Source organism: Squalius cephalus (genome assembly GCF_949319135.1).
Source record: "Squalius cephalus genome assembly, chromosome: 11".
Classification (NCBI taxonomy): Eukaryota; Metazoa; Chordata; class Actinopteri; order Cypriniformes; family Leuciscidae; genus Squalius; species Squalius cephalus.
Window position 1 is genome coordinate 7,184,711 of NC_137132.1, and position 16,043 is coordinate 7,200,753.

The 16,043-nt window shown below is 40.0% G+C and overlaps 1 protein-coding gene across 1 annotated transcript in view; it reads left to right on the top strand.

Moving 5' to 3' along the window:
• The first annotated feature begins 1,558 nt into the window (after positions 1-1,558).
• LOC307167552 (NACHT, LRR and PYD domains-containing protein 3-like) overlaps positions 1,559-16,043 on the top strand; it is a 39,532-nt gene continuing 25,047 nt past the window's right edge. Inside the window, exons 1-4 of the mRNA XM_079886742.1 lie at positions 1,559-1,928; positions 2,214-2,309; positions 2,429-2,542; positions 2,839-2,952. Of these exons, the coding sequence (XP_079742868.1) occupies positions 2,260-2,309; positions 2,429-2,542; positions 2,839-2,952 (278 nt within the window). The 5' untranslated portion in view covers positions 1,559-1,928; positions 2,214-2,259. The remainder of the gene's footprint in view (positions 1,929-2,213; positions 2,310-2,428; positions 2,543-2,838; positions 2,953-16,043) is intronic.

Consider the following 16,043-nt stretch of genomic DNA (forward strand, 5'->3'; position numbering starts at 1 on the left):
AACAGTCAACTAGTAATAGCAAATTTTACTAGTTGGTTTTATTAATCATGAACTCGTAATAATGGTAATTTTAACATGACATCAATGCAGCATCACTTTCTTTGTTTTTCCCCCTGCACATTTTTTCCACTTAATTTGTGGAAATGCTAATTTCATTGGGTGAACAATTCGTTTAATATCTCTCACAGCCTTGTTTTCATTGGTGTCTGATTCAAAATGGCATCTGAAGTCTTTAGAAAATGATTTCACTGAAGTATAAAATTTCAATATGGCAATAAAACAGATGTTGCAGTAATTCTAGCTTTCCTGTAGAGGTGAGAGTAAGATGAGTCCAATTTTATTTATTTTTTTAAAGTGTCTTGTCTGTATTTTGTTATTTCCTCTGTTATGTTAGTGCTGTCAACATTTATACAAGCAAATATACGTGTTGCCTTTTTGTTGTTTTGTCATTCCATGTTTTGATGATTTACAGCCTTAATTTTCATGCACATTCACTCCTAAACAACAGTCTTAGCTGAGCTTAAGTTTAACAGTCTCAGTTCAGCTTGCATTAGGTTTACTTGTGTCGTGGATTGGGAACTTTTGTTCATGTCGTTTTATGTATGAAGCAGCTTCAGACACTTACTCTGGTTTGGCATTCTAGAAATAAACTGCAGTAAATCACTGAAAACTAGAATGAAATATAAGTGTGTTTATGATGGATCTATTGTTTATTAGATTCGTGTTACTGTAAACATTAAATTATTGTACTGTACTCTCAAATTTGTCTTTCTGTCTGATCATTCAGTCTAACTTCAGGAGATTTTGCTTGCCAAATGCTCAAATAGCATATGTGTTCGCTAGAGATTTTATTTTTGTAAAACATTATTAGGGAGAATTTCTCTGGAATATTTTATAAAACCATTCCATCACATGAATGTTTTATTAACTATTTGTACGGTCATTCTACATTGACTGTCAATGTAACCAGACGAGACGCCGCAACACGCAAAAAAAAAAAAAAAAAGGTTACATACGTTTTTTTTCTAACCATCTATTTCTTTGAAGACCCGGCTGGAACGTCAACTTACAAAATATGACAATGAAAATCTCAGGTATTGTTTATGTGCTTTACTTAATGTAAAAATGAGCATCTTCTAATGAGTGTGTGAATATCATTTGTGGGTGACCTTTATAGACACACTGGTAATAATTCACCTCAGATCCTGAAAATAAAACAAACAAGAACATTGAAAGAAACTGTCATCTCGGTGTGATCAAATAAGTCTATTCTATGACAAAGATTGTTTCAGTCACTCGATATGTATTTTTAGTAATGTTAAAGTAGTATTATATTTATGAATTTGATTAAGGATTTGTAACCAGGGGCAGCTGGCCAATATAGGGCGCTAGGCGCTAAAATATATTTTGCTTTCCATTCTTACTTTTTAAAACAACCGGGCACAGATCCAGCATGAGGGATTTGAAGCACCTGTCTGAGAAAGTAACGAAACAGTCAGTAGCAGTTTTAACATTGAGCTGTGCTTATTGCCACATCCGGTCTTCATTGGCATGTGCCAGTGGATAGTGACGTGTCACTGACATTACAGCGAGATTCACGACACCTGACCTGACTGACACCGAGTCGCGGAACAGAACCTGCACCAGCGCTCATGATCTCTACATGGGTCTGCCGTGCACGTGAAGGACTGTGAGCGCGCGCGTAACGTGACGCCGTTATTGATTTGAGCGTAACAAATAAAAAGTGAACGTAAATGACAGTTGATGTTTCGCCATTTAAACAGCCAGAATCGATTCCATACAAAGTATCAAATGCAAAGTGTTTAATGGAAACCTTCACAAAAGCTAAGACACGAATGTTCGTGCAACTACTTGATAGAAACGGCGGTGGATTTTGTGAATCTGAATGTGATCAAACGTTGATCAAGGTGAGTGTTCAGTTCTCGAGACGGTTTACAGGTGACTTCCGCATTTAGGTCAATATTAGCCTATTTCCCCTAAAGGGCATATTCGTTATTTTATATGTGTTTGTTTGATTAAAAGTTTTATTTTAGAACAAAATTTGGTTTCATTGTTTCGTGTTGTCTGTGATTTATTTAGCATGTGTTAATATACGGCTAACGTGTATTTGAGTGAACGCCGCGTCTCATGATCCTGTTTCTCTGAATCTCAGGCTCCGTTCAGCTGAATTATTGTTTGTCATTTCCATTCAGAGTCAGTGGTGAAGATCAGATTCTGTTTCAGCTGTTCAGCTTCATCATGGATGAAACTCAAACATCCAGAGATGAAGATTTGTATCCAGGTTACAGGTATCATACAGTCAAAAACTGTAATTTTATTGAAAACCATTTGACCAGCCAGTTTTTTTTTATTAAAATGCCTCTTAAGAACTTATATGAAAATATTATCACCATTCATTTTTTTTCAGTTTAGTTCATCAGAAGAGATCAGAACCAGAGCCCAGCTGTGTGTCTATGAGGAGTGACGCGTCTATGGATAATATAATACATTTTAAGAGTGGAGATACACAGACTGATCTCAGGTATTACATTTCTATAAAAATATGAATACATGGCATTTTATATTATCAAAACATTATCAGTAATATATTGTACAAGATATTAACAATGTACAAGAAGAATGTTTTAATGTAATATTTTAATGCATACAGTATAGTGTTGCTCACACAGAGAGACATCTGTGAAAGAACTCATTTCAATGTACAATTTTTGTAATAACTGTAAATTAAATAATCATGAAGAGTGATTGTTTAATTGATAAATGGATATGTATTGTGTTGAATATGGCAAATATGTTTAACTTTAAACTCTGTTATAGTTCAGTTCATCAGAAGAGATCAGAACCAGAGCCCAGCTGTGTGTCTATGAGGAGTGACGCGTCTATGGATAAGATAATACATTTTAAGAGTGGAGATACACATACTGATCTCAGGTATTACATTTCTATAAAAATATGATTAAAGTATGGCATTTTATATTATCAGAACATTATCTGTAATATATTCAAGATATGAGAAATAATTTTTGGACATTGCTTACAGTTATTTTTTATGTGTTGCTAATATTTTAATGTGCCCCTATTATGCTATTTTAAAGTTTTCTGGTGTTGTTTTGAGTGACGTCATTCCTTATGTTACGCAACATATCCATGGCAACTCTCAGCTGTGTAGTGACAGTTGGCGGTCCTCTTCAGACGCAGCCTTGTGTTTTCTCTTTCGTCTGTCTAAAAGGTATTTTTAATTTTTAGATTAGTATACATGTTTACATGCATCAAAGGTCAAAAAACGGTTTAATTTTCTCATAATATACTTTTGCTCTTCACCACATTTTCAAGGATTCTCAAACGACTCATCAGATGAATTAGTCTCTCTAAATCCCGCCTTTTCGTGAGCTACTCTGTTCTGATTGGCCAGACAGCTCAGTCTGTTGTGACTGATTTATGCATTTGTGTCGAAAACAAAAACGCCCATTGCCATAACAACATCAGATCTGCTTGTCCTGAGGCTTCCTACACTGTAAACTAAAGACAGTAACGAACAATGACGTTGATTTTACCATATCAATCCAAGCACAAGTCCGAAGATGAAACACTGGAAGAACTTGCCAAGGCAAGTTTATAGATATATATAGCACATTTCATACACTATGGCAATTCAAAGTTCTTTACAGAAAGGGATTAAAATAATCACAACATAAAAGCAAGGAAAATTAAAAGTTATAAAAGAAATTAAAAGAGAAATATGATACAATTATAAAATTAATTAAGAGTAAAAAGATGATGCATAGATAAATGATGGCCCCTCCTTGAACTGCCATCTTAACGTGGTGAAGGGGTTTGAGTACCCGAATAAGCCCTAGGAGCTATGTTGTCTGGGGCTATATGACCCTGGTAGGGTCTGTTGGAAAGTTTTTCTTTCATCGAAGCATGAACCAGGAGTATTTGGGATCACGTTCAAGAAGTTATTCTTTATTGAGGACTTCGCGTTGACGTGGCTGCAGTTCTTCCCAAATCTATCTGAGTTCTATACAGTATAGTTTTTATACATTTACAAGGAGGAGGGACTTTTGGAGCTGGAGACAAATCAAGACAAAGCATAGGCATGATTTGATTCAATCAAGTCAAAACCAGTTTGGCAGGTTATCCGGCTTGCTCAAGAGAGACAGAACCAATCAGCATAACACTATCATTTAAATTATCCAATCAGCCTGACGGTATCACCCATACCTTCACATGATCACAGAGACAAAAGCACAGCTGTACATTGAGCTTACTGGTCAGGAAATGCATAAAGACAAAGGGTGAGGGTGAGAGTCTCAGGAATTGACTCATTTAGAGAACAGGACTATCAGGAATCTCTTGATATAATCATCATAACCGCTGCTAAACTTTCTCCGTCTATATTGGAATCTAAATTAAAACCTCAAATGCTAAAATCAGTATTCTTCACCGTGATGTTATGTAAGGAAGCATATTTGAAATAGATTCTTAAATTTGTAATCCTTCAGGTCTCCCAAAACAGGTCCTAGGCGACGGGTCAGACTAAGAGTGGTTCAAAAAACCCTTTATGAGTAACATTAAATCGAGGACCTTGACGTCGCCCGGTATGGCGCAGCCGGGGCCCCACCCTGGAGCCAGGCCCGGGGTTAGGGCTCGTATGCGAGCGCCTGGCGGCCGGGCCTCCCCCCACAGGGTCTGGCCGGGCTCAGCTCGAAGGAGCGGCCGCCTTCCCGTGGGCTCACCACCTACAGGAGGGACCGTAAGGGGCCGGTGCTGAGAGGACCGGGCGGCAGTCGAAGGCGGGGCCTTGACAACCCGATCCCTGGACACGGAAACTAGCTCTAGGGACGTGGAACGTCACCTCGCTGGTGGGGAAGGAGCCTGAGATTATGCGTGAGGTTGAGAGGTTCCAACTAGAGCTAGTCGGGATCACCTCTACGCACGGCTTGGGCTCTGGAACCTTTCTCCTTGAGAGAGGATGGACTCTTTACCACTCTGGAGTTGCCCATGGTGAGAGGCGGCGGGCTGGTGTGGGTTTGCTTATAGCCCCCCAGCTCAGCCGCCATGTGTTGGAGTTCACCCCGGTGAATGAGAGGGTCGTTTCCCTGCGCCTACGGGTCAGGGATAGGTCTCTCACTGTCGTGTGTGCCTACAGGCCAAACGGCAGTGCAGAGCAGCACCTGGCCTTCTTGGAGTCTCTGGGAGGGGTGCTGGAAAGTGCTCCGACTGGGGACTCGGTCGTTCTACTGGGGGACTTCAACGCCCACGTGGGCAACGACAGTGACACCTGGAGGGAACCCGAGCGGTGTTCAGTTATTGGACTTCTGTGCTAGTTACAGTTGGTCCATAACGAACACCATGTTCAAGCATAAGGGTGTCCATCAGTGCATGTGGCACCAGGACACCCTAGGCCGTAGGTCGATGATCGACTTTGTGGTCGTTTCATCTGACCTACGGCCGTATGTCTTGGACACTCGGGTGAAGAGAGGGGCAGAGCTGTCAACTGATCATCACCTGGTGGTGAGTTGGATCCGATGGCGGGGGAGGAAGCTGGACAGACTCGGCAGACCCAAGCGTACTATAAGGGTCTGCTGGGAATGTTTGGCCGAATCCCCTGTCAGAGAGATCTTCAACTCCCACCTCTGAGGCAGCTGACGGGTACCGACAGGCCGAGTGGACTGCAGCCCGGGTGGTTGTGGAGGCAAAAACTCGGGCCTGTGAGGAGTTCGGTGAGGCTATGGAGAAGGACTATCGGCTGGCCTCGAAGAGATTCTGGCAAACCGTCCGGCACCTCAGGAGAGGGAAGCAGTGCCCTACTAATGCTGTCTACAGTGGAGTTGGGCAGCTGTTGACCTCAACTGGGGATGTCGTTGGACGGTGGAAGGAATACTTCGAAGATCTCCTCAATCCCGTGGTCACGTCTTCCATTGAGGAAGCAGAGGCTGAGGGCTGAAGTCATCGAGGTAGTCAAGAAGCTCCTCGGTTGCAAGGCACCGGGGGTGGATGAGATCTGCCCTGATTACCTCAAGTCTCTGGATGTTGTGGGGCTGTCTTGGCTGACACGCCTCTGCAGCATCGCATGGCGGTCAGGGACAGTGCCTCTGGGATGGCAGACCGGGCTGGTGGTCCCTCTTTTTAAGAAGGGGGACCAGAGGGTGTGTTCCAACTACAGGGGGATCACACTTCTCAGCCTCCCTGGGAAAGTCTATGCCAGTGTACTGGAGAGGAGAATACGGCCGATGGTAGAACCTCGGATTCAGGAGGAACAGTACGGTTTTCGTTCAGGCCGTGGAACAATGGACCAGCTCTATACCCCTCTACAGCAGCGTTTTTCAAACCCTGGGTCGCGACCCTGGGGTGGGTCGCCAGGATGATTTAAGGAAAATATAATTAAATAAAAAAACAAAATTTGTTTTCATAAAACCATAGTCTATAGGCCTATATAAAAGACACGCAAAATATGGCTATTAAAACAATTAATAGATTATTAAAACAAAAGAAAAAACTGACAGCATCACGCGGCGCCTCACAAACAAGTTGACGGAAAGGAAACCGAGATGGCAGTTTGTTTGTTTTCTTTATTTTACTAAAGCACAATGTTGTGTTTTATTGCGAGTGCACTCAAATATAAATAAATAAATTCGAAAGATGTCCTGTATGAACAAAATGACGGAGTATATTTTTATGATTCCATCGCGCCGGCGCCTCACACACACACACACAACATATTCCAGCATTGCAATCTTGACATCGCAGCTGGTTCATTATCAAAATAAAATAGTCAACCTAACATAAAAATTACACTGCTCTGTTTAAATAATCAGTAGCCTGCATTTTGTGCAATTCAGCGTAAGCACCGCTCCACTGTGATGTTTCCAGGCACATTTTTGCGCATGTGAAAAGGGGGATTTTTTTGAAGAGGGATCGATATTGGAACGTGAGTGAAGTACAAAGAATCCAACGGGCGTAATTTCCTATGGGGTCCCCCCCACTTTTCAAAATCCAAAATCTCATTTGCTATTTATTTATATAGTGTGCATGCGATGTTCCTGGACGTGGACGCGCGCATCGACATAGGCTTGGTCCTGCGCTTCTGTGGTATCGCGGTTGCGGCACAGGCGATGAAACGCCAGAAACAACAACAGGTGACTTTAACCCCCTGAGGTCGGCTATTGCGCCAGTGCAATAGGTTAGTTTTTTTCCTTATCAGTGCAAAAAAATAATAATAATAATAATAATTTTTATCTTATATGCTTGTTTTACATCAATCGATCCTGTTAAGTGTGTATTATTTTTGTGTATACTAACAATAAAAACAAAGTGTTGTGCTTTTTGCCAAATAAAGAAAAATAAACATGATGCGAGTTCTGCCTCCTCTCTGTCAGTGTAGTCCATTCTGAAACGCGTCCGAAAATGAACAATAACTCAGCGAATACTCAGTCAAACAGACATACAGACACACAGGCATGAAGCTTGAATTCTCTTCTTTTAAATGAAATATTTTTTATACAAAAGAAATATTCACAGTTTATGTAATATGTATGCAAAGAGAGAGATGTCAGTCGTTCTCATCACAGCTCATTAAGTTTTAATGTGCTCCGCCCACGGAGAGCGTGCACTATTCAAACGCAAATGTGAGGCGATCAATACAAACCTGTGAAACGGCCACATCAGCTGGATAACACACACCGCGAGTTCACTTTCAGACTTATGTACTTTACGATGCTGTGAGGAATAATACTATCTTGATAATAATCCTGAAAAATTGACCTCAGAAGTTTCATTTCGAGGAGCAAACGGATCCCGCTGAGGAATATGTCAGTTCTATTTGCTTTGTTCTTTGAATGAACGCACAGATGTGTGCTGTTGTGGAGCTACTACAGCTGGCAAAAATACTGTTTAAATATGAATCGCGTTTCTGTGTATGAATGAATGAACGAACGCACAGATACGTGCTGTTGTGGAGCTACTACAGCTGGCAAAAATACTGCTTAAATATGAATCGCGTTTCTATGTATGAATGAATGAACAGCTTTTACCAAACTTTTTACCAAAATTGCTATACTGAGATGAGTAAAAATCGACTACAAAATCGGATAGATTATAAAGTTTTTACTGTAAAATACTGCCACATCAAATAAGCTTATAATGTTGCCAATTTCTTCTCATATGAATTGAATTACGTATGAAAAAATGTATACTTTAGTTTTTACAAAGAAAGATTACACTGGAAATATTGTTACAATTTTAAATGTTGTTGTAATTGTATAACCTTTAAAAAAAAAAAAAATATATATATATATATATATATATATATATATATATATATATATACAAAATCTTAAAAGGTCATTATAAGCCTTCTCTTTAAATAATTTTATTATGCTTTATTAGTGACACATTTTGGTAGAGAATATATTCCAAATCTGAAAATACAGTATGAGAACAATTAACTGCACAATTACTAGAAATGTTTACCTTGGATATTGTACAATTTGCAAGCACAATTTGTGGAAAAAACAACAACAACTGTGAACCAGTTATATATATATATATATATATATATATATATATATATATATATATATATATATATATATATATATATATATATATATATATAGTGGTTAAAGTAGGATTTGGCAGGTGGGGGAACCCTCAAATTTTGTGTAGGTGCAACAGGGAAAAATTACTCACCGTGGGACAACATATTGAGTATCGTGGTATAGCAATACTTTTTGGGACAAGATTGTCACTGTGGCACCAAGCATCACAATACTTATTTAATACTTTTAATGTTTTAATTTTGGTCCATCTACATCTATTTTACACTGATATGATGACGATACTATGTTAAAATTGCTGGCCACGATATGGAACACAACTTTGTTTTTCACAATGTAAATTTAAACATAAAAATGAGAAGTTCAAAACTGACTAAAATATGAGGTAATTAGGGGGGTTCGGGGGCATGCTCCCCCGAGAAAATTTGGATTTCTCTGATCAACATATGTGCAATTTAGGGCTTTTGAAGACCAATTAAAAAAAAGAAAAGAAATAGCTTTAAAACATTGTCATTAGATTATTTGTCAATACCTGCTCTCTCCTCATCTTCATCTTTCTTTTTCTCTCAGTCTCCTTCTGCCCTAATTCTTCCCCTCCTAAAACTGAACTTTGACTGATAGTCTTTTCATTTTCGTCTGTGTCAGTGAAGAAAGTATACATAGGCTCAACTGATATTTATATGTTTTATGAATCATTTTCTGAGACATGTTTTAGGCTACCCATGAACATTAATACATAGAGGCAGGAAGAAGTACTTTAAACCAGCCTTTATTAATTATTTTTGCAGAGATGGGGTTTGGGGCTGGGTCCGTGGGACTGTTTCTGGGGATTCACTTTTTATTTTGCCTACCTTTTGTCTTCTGCATCCTCCTTACCATTGTCTCCTGTTCTTCCCTCAGACTCGTCCCCCAGAAACAGTCCCACGGGCCCAGCCCCAAACCCCATCTCTTAAAAATGAATAAAGGCTGGTTTCTAAAGTACTTCTTCCTGCCTCTATGTATTAATGCTCATGGGTAGCCTAAATGGGTTCCATTCAGACCTTAACATTAAGTATTTTACTGTTAACAAGATTAAACAAGACATTTTCACGTAGCTAGACCCAATGTTTAGACCTGTTGTTGTATTTATGCAAATGAGCACATACGTAATTAGATTGTGCACTGTATGTCCATGTTAACAATTTAAAAAAACTTGTAATACATTTTTTTTGTGTCTTGATGTAAGTAATCAACTCAGTAATTTTCATGGTGATATCTAAAGGTTATTTTTTTTTTTACCCTATTCACATAAGTAAAAGAATGAATAGGTGTATGAATAGGCTATATTTGGGTCTTTTTCTAAACTTTCCCCTAATGGGATTCTTCGGGGCTTTTTTTTCCTTACTCAGGACATATTGAGGATACAAAATCAGTTGAGTTTGCTTCTGTTGCAATTTTGGCTTAAAATGACTGGACTATAACGCAGTTGGTGGAATTGGCAGACGTTCCCTTAAGCATCATGTGCTGTGGAAACGCGTCAAAGCATTCTCAGGTATAAATATAATATAATAATAAATAATAAAATATATTGCAAGGGAAAACAAATGTCCGGCGAATATCGAACCTAAAACTAACTTTACCGCGCTCAACCACCGTGAGTGCATTTCACGCAAGTAATCGCTGGCGTTCAGCGGGGAGGGGAGGCGTGAACCGGTGCAGATGCACTCAAATCAAACAGGAGAACCATGAGAACATAACGTCGGGAAGCGTGTTTGTGAAGGCGGGGCCAGGCGGTGATATTCAGTTTTGATTTGATGAATGATGAGAATAATTGAATTTGATGAGAATGATTTGATTTGAATCTATTTATTTATTAATTTATCTGAGGTGCCGGAACGCAGTTCCGGACCGTTCCGGCCCACTTTAACCCCTGTATATATATATATTGTCCTTGCAGTCTTGTGGCTCAGTCACACACCTGAATGAAAGGCTCATTACGTATGCAGCCTCATTATGCGGGCCCCATTGTCTCCTCAGGTGTAAATCACGCCCACCCGCATATGGCCTTTCCAAACAAAAAGTGTTTTACAAGATTTAAATTAATGTATTGTGTTATGTGAATGATTAGGCAGGATGATTTTCACATAATTTTGAAGAAAAAACTCTAGGCAACGACATCCATTAGTCAAAAGTCTTATTGACACATATTTAGTATGTGTTTTGTGGCCTTATTTCAGAAACTTTAGTTTTTTGTTTTTTCAAAAACCATGCATAAACATTATTCTCTCAAAAATACAAACATGTACATGCAAGTTGTTCACATATTATGGTAGCCCTGTTTGTGCTAAATAGAGTGTAATTACACCTTTGCCATTAATATGTTTATAAGCAACTGAAAAAAGCACAAATGTCAGGGCATGTCAGAACATCTCAAGGACCCCAAAAACCCCTCAGACCCCAGAGGGTTAAGATATCGTTATATGCGCGACAAGACAAGAGAACGCGCTGTCAGTGAATGAACTCCTGACAGACACACACACACACACACACACACACAGAGATAGATGCGCGCCAGTATTGCACAGACAGCGCGCCAGTATCAAGTTCTCTTTCGCACTAGAACAAACAACACACATGTATGCCAAAATGTCCGTTTTGTTGAATATCCTCACAAGAGCAGTCTTAAATGAGTTAAATAAAATCTTAAATGAAAGTAAAGAGTAGAGAGAGAATGGGATGTGTGAGATCGTCAGCAGCGGCTGGTCCTAAAGTGGCAGCAGCTAATTCTCTCTGTCAGTAAAGTTAACCAAAGGACAAAGAAAACAGAGAAAATTACTAACTGCTCTTGACTAAAGAATGCTTGTAGCTTTAATAAGGATTTATCTATATTTAGTTTATAATTTATGCAGTGCGGAATGTTTTGATAACCTTATTCAATTTCTGTATATTTCATACCTGTTAGACAGGAAAGGCACAGGTAAATATGACATTTATAATGGGTTTATGTAATGTTTGTTTTAAGTTCACTTAAATTAAAAATTGTTATTTTTTTAAGCCTAATATATATTTAAAATTTGGGGGGATAATCATTTTCATTTTTTCTTACACCGTGTCCTAACTACACGCGATAAAAGGTATCTTTTCCATGTTAATCAGAGTTTTTGTCCTAACCAGGCGCGACGGCGACACGCGAAATTTCTAATTTAGAAACGGTTTCTATTTTTCTGCGACGTCGCGCTGGAACATCAAACACAAAGTATGGCAATGATCATCTCAGGTACTGTTTATGTGCTTTATTTAATGTTAAAAGCGTGTAATGTGACTTTGAATATCATTTAGTGCTCCAGCTTTGAAGCTGTAAAAGCAACAATGGATATAATTCACCTCAGATCTTGAAATTAAACAAATGGAAACATGAACGTTAAAACTGTGAACAATCAAGTGTATTATTTGACAAAGATTGTTTTAGTAACTCAGTAGCCTCTGTATTTTTTAAATGGTGTACTATTTGTGAATTTGATTATGTAGCTACTTATCCATTTTCTTGCGAGTGCCGTCAAGATTACTCTCTAGTGCTGTGCACTTGCTGCGAGACTCCGCCCACACGCTGTTCTGATTGGCGTTGTGGCGTCTCACAGTCGCGTCTAGTGTGGACAGACACACTGCTTGTCGCTGGAATCTTAACGCGTCGCATGTAGTTAGGACACGGTGTTAGAAGCCTATAATAAATAAGTTTAGCATCCAAATAAATCACGAATATAGAAAAAAATGTATTCGAATGAGAGAGTTACGTGAGCCCAATGCCGCTTACTTTCACTTTCGCTTTAAATTATTTCGTTTTTGCTTGTTTATAGATATTTTTTTCATTCTTGTTCTGTTCTGAATATCATTAAATTTAAAGGATTTGTTGTGGAATAATTTTTGTGTATTTTTTAAGCATACAGCAAACTATAGTAGGCTATTAATTGGTTAAAATTCTTACAATGGTTAATGGTTAACCGGTTAATTAGCATCCCTGTAGCTTTAGCTAGATCAAAAGAGTGCAAAATCAAGTTTGCGTTGCGATCGCGTCACGGATAAGCCACTGCACGCGCATCATCAAAAGGGTTTGTTAAGAAAAGTGCTGAGCTGAATTTTTGTGCCAGCTGTGCACAACAGAGCACTTTTAAATGAGAATAAAATCTAATGCGCCTTTAGCACCCTTGTATTCTGTATGCTTGGCTTAAGAATAGCCCTATATAGGCCAATGGGTCGCATCAATAAAAAAAAAAAAAAAAAAAAAGGGACACTCTTGAAAAAGTTTGAAAACCACTGCTCTACAGGGTGCTGGAGGGTTCATGGGAGTTTGCCCAACCAATCCACATGTGCTTTGTGGATTTGGAGAAGGCATTCGACTGTGTCCCCCGCGGTGTCCTGTGGAGGGTGCTCTGGGAGTATGGGGTCAGGGGTCCTTTGCTAAGGGCTGTCCGGTCCCTGTACGACCGAAGCAGGAGCTTGGTTCTCATTGCCGGCATTAAGTCAGACTTCTTCCATGTTGGACTCCGGCAGGGCTGCCCTTTGTCGCCAGTTCTGTTCATAATTTTTATGGACAGAATTTCTAGGCGTAGCCAGGGGCCCGAGGGTATCAGGTTTGGGGACAACACGATTTCGTCTCTGCTCTTTGTGGATGATGTTGTCGTGTTGGCCCCTTCAGACCAGGAACTTCAGCATGCAGCGGGACGGTAAATCCGAGGCCCTGGTCCTCAGTCAGAAAAGGGTGGCTTGCCCACTTCAGTTTGTGGAGAGTTCCTGCCTCAAGTGGAGGAGTTTAAGTATCTTGGGGTTTTGTTCACGAGTGAGGGAAGGATGGAACGGGAGATTGACAGACGGATCGGTGCAGCTTCTGCAGTAATGCGGTCTGTCGTGGTGAAGAAAGAGCTGAGCCGCAAGGCGAAGCTCTCGATTTACCGGTCAATCTACGTTCCTATGGTCATGAGCTTTGGGTCATGACTGAAAGGACAAGATCCCGGATACAGGCAGCCGAAATGAGCTTTCTCCGCCGGGTGGCTGGGCGGTCCCTTAGAGATAGGGTGAGAAGCTCGGTCACTCGGGAAGAGCTCAGAGTAGAGCCGCTGCTCCTCCACATCGAGAGGGGTCAGCTGAGGTGGCTCGGGCATCTGTTCCAGATGCCTCCTGGACGCCTTCCCGGGAAGGTGTTCCGGGCGCGTCCCACTGGGAGGAGACCCCGGGGAAGACCTAGGACACGGTGGAGGGACTATGTCTCCCGGCTGGCCTGGGAACGCCTCGGTGTCCCCCCGGAAGAGCTAGAGGAAGTGTATAGCAAGAGGGAAGTCTGGGCATCTCTGCTTAGACTGCTGCCCCCGCGACCCGGCCCCGGATAAGCGGAAGAAGATGGATGGATGGATAGATAAATTTCTCATCTGGCAAAACACCGGTGCATCATATTTTTCACAACTCCCAGTTTTACTCTGAGACTTGAATGAACTGATTGCATTGAATGAACTAGTCGTTCAACTCGAACTTCCATCGCAAGGACGACTCTAGCAGGAAGTTTCTCAGTGATACACTACTCAGTTTGGGGTACATTAAGGGATGTTGCAACTGTAATTTCTCACCATCAACATTAACAAGTCCACGTCCATCAACAAACCGATTATTTTACTTATACTTATTTATTTACAGAGTATTTTTCTAATTTATTGCGGTGAACATGTGGAAACTGTATCAATTACAGTGCATACATTAGACGAGCTCTAGCATGAATGACTGATGTAACATAAACTTTGGTAAAACAAATCTTGCTCCATGCTTAATCTTTCCTCAAAGTAGTGAGAACGACAGACAATCTGCATTAATAGACACAGTTATAGGTAATAGTGGCCCACAACTGATTAGCTGAAGAATTTCAGTAAGACAGTAATAATGTGAGTTATCCAGTTAGCAGAAGACCTACACAATATAAAACTCAAAACTAAGTATTTTGAACACCATCTTTCAAGAGCAAGCGGTTTGCGAATCCTGCATTGAGATTTGAGAAACAGTCGTCAGTGAAATAAAGTTAACACAGCAAAAGTTTAGGAGTTTAAAGGAGAACTTGGTAACTTTTTTTAACTTAATAAAACTGTCTAGAAATCATTTGGATGGTTAAACAACCTGTTCTGGTGATATTGGTGACTTTCCCCGCTCCCCCCAGCGTTCCCAGGCAGAAAACCAACCTTGCAACTTGGGGACTACCGTCCCGGCAAGATAGAAATTGGAAGTCTTGTGAGAAGCGAGAACGAGAACGAGCGCGAAACACGAATTGCTTTACGGCAATTCGACATAAACACACACGCATGTATGATGTATTACCAGATTACCCACCTCGGTAGACATAGCTCCACACGATACAGTTGGCTTGCTCCGATCAAAACAAACGCACATGAGCAGCGGTAGAGAGGGGGAGGAGGCCGCCGCAAGTGAGTTTTTTACGACCGTGTTGTGAAATATACACCCCCCACAGCTGGAGGGGGAGCTCGTGGGGAAAACATGCGACAACAAAAGGGAAAATCAGCGAAGAAGTGACTAGAGTTCGCTAGAGTTGCCGAGTTCTCCTTTAATAAAGGTGAATTTTTACCACTGATTCTTCACATGCTCGTCCTTGGGCAGTGAAAAAAAACTGGCTTTACCTTCACATTGTAGAGCACAGCGTCTTCTCGACATGATGCTGTCCAGTATCCACAGGAATCAGCTGTAGTGTTTGAGATTCGAGTTTTCCCTGGTGTCTGTGCGCGTAATAAGTGGGTGGGCAATATGCTAATGTTTCGTCTTAACGTCTCAACAAAACGACTTAATGAAACGCTTGAAAAACAATTTTTTTAATTGACTCAGAGTCGACTCTTACTTTTGAAAGACAATAACTTTATATATGGTGCACTTTCAGATTTTAAACATTTTGCAGGATGTTTTCATTACCTTAGAGCTGTGTTACACACTACATGAAAGGTCATTTTGAAAAATTCATAATGGGGCCCTTTAATGTATGTAGTGTTACACATGAGAGACTTCGTTCATTTTACAGGTTTTTTATCAACATTGTGAAAATAAATTCTTTAAGGATAAATTATGTGTGTTTTTTTGTGTTTTTTTTTTTTTTTTTAAATACAGTAATTTTTATTAACTTTAATCTAGTTATGTTATAGTTCAGTTCATCAGAAGAGATCAGAACCAGAGCCCAGCTGTGCGTCTATGGATAATATAATACATTTTAAGAGTGAAGATACACAGACTGATCTCAGGTATTTAATTTCTATAAAAATGTGATTGTAGTATGCCATTTTATATTATCAGAACATTATCAGTAATATATTCTACAAGATATAAACAATGTACAAGAAGAATGTTTTAATGTAATATTTTAATGCATACAGTATTTGCTTACACCGAGAGACATCTGTGAAAGAACTCATTTCAATGTACAATTTTTGTAATAACAGTGTAAAT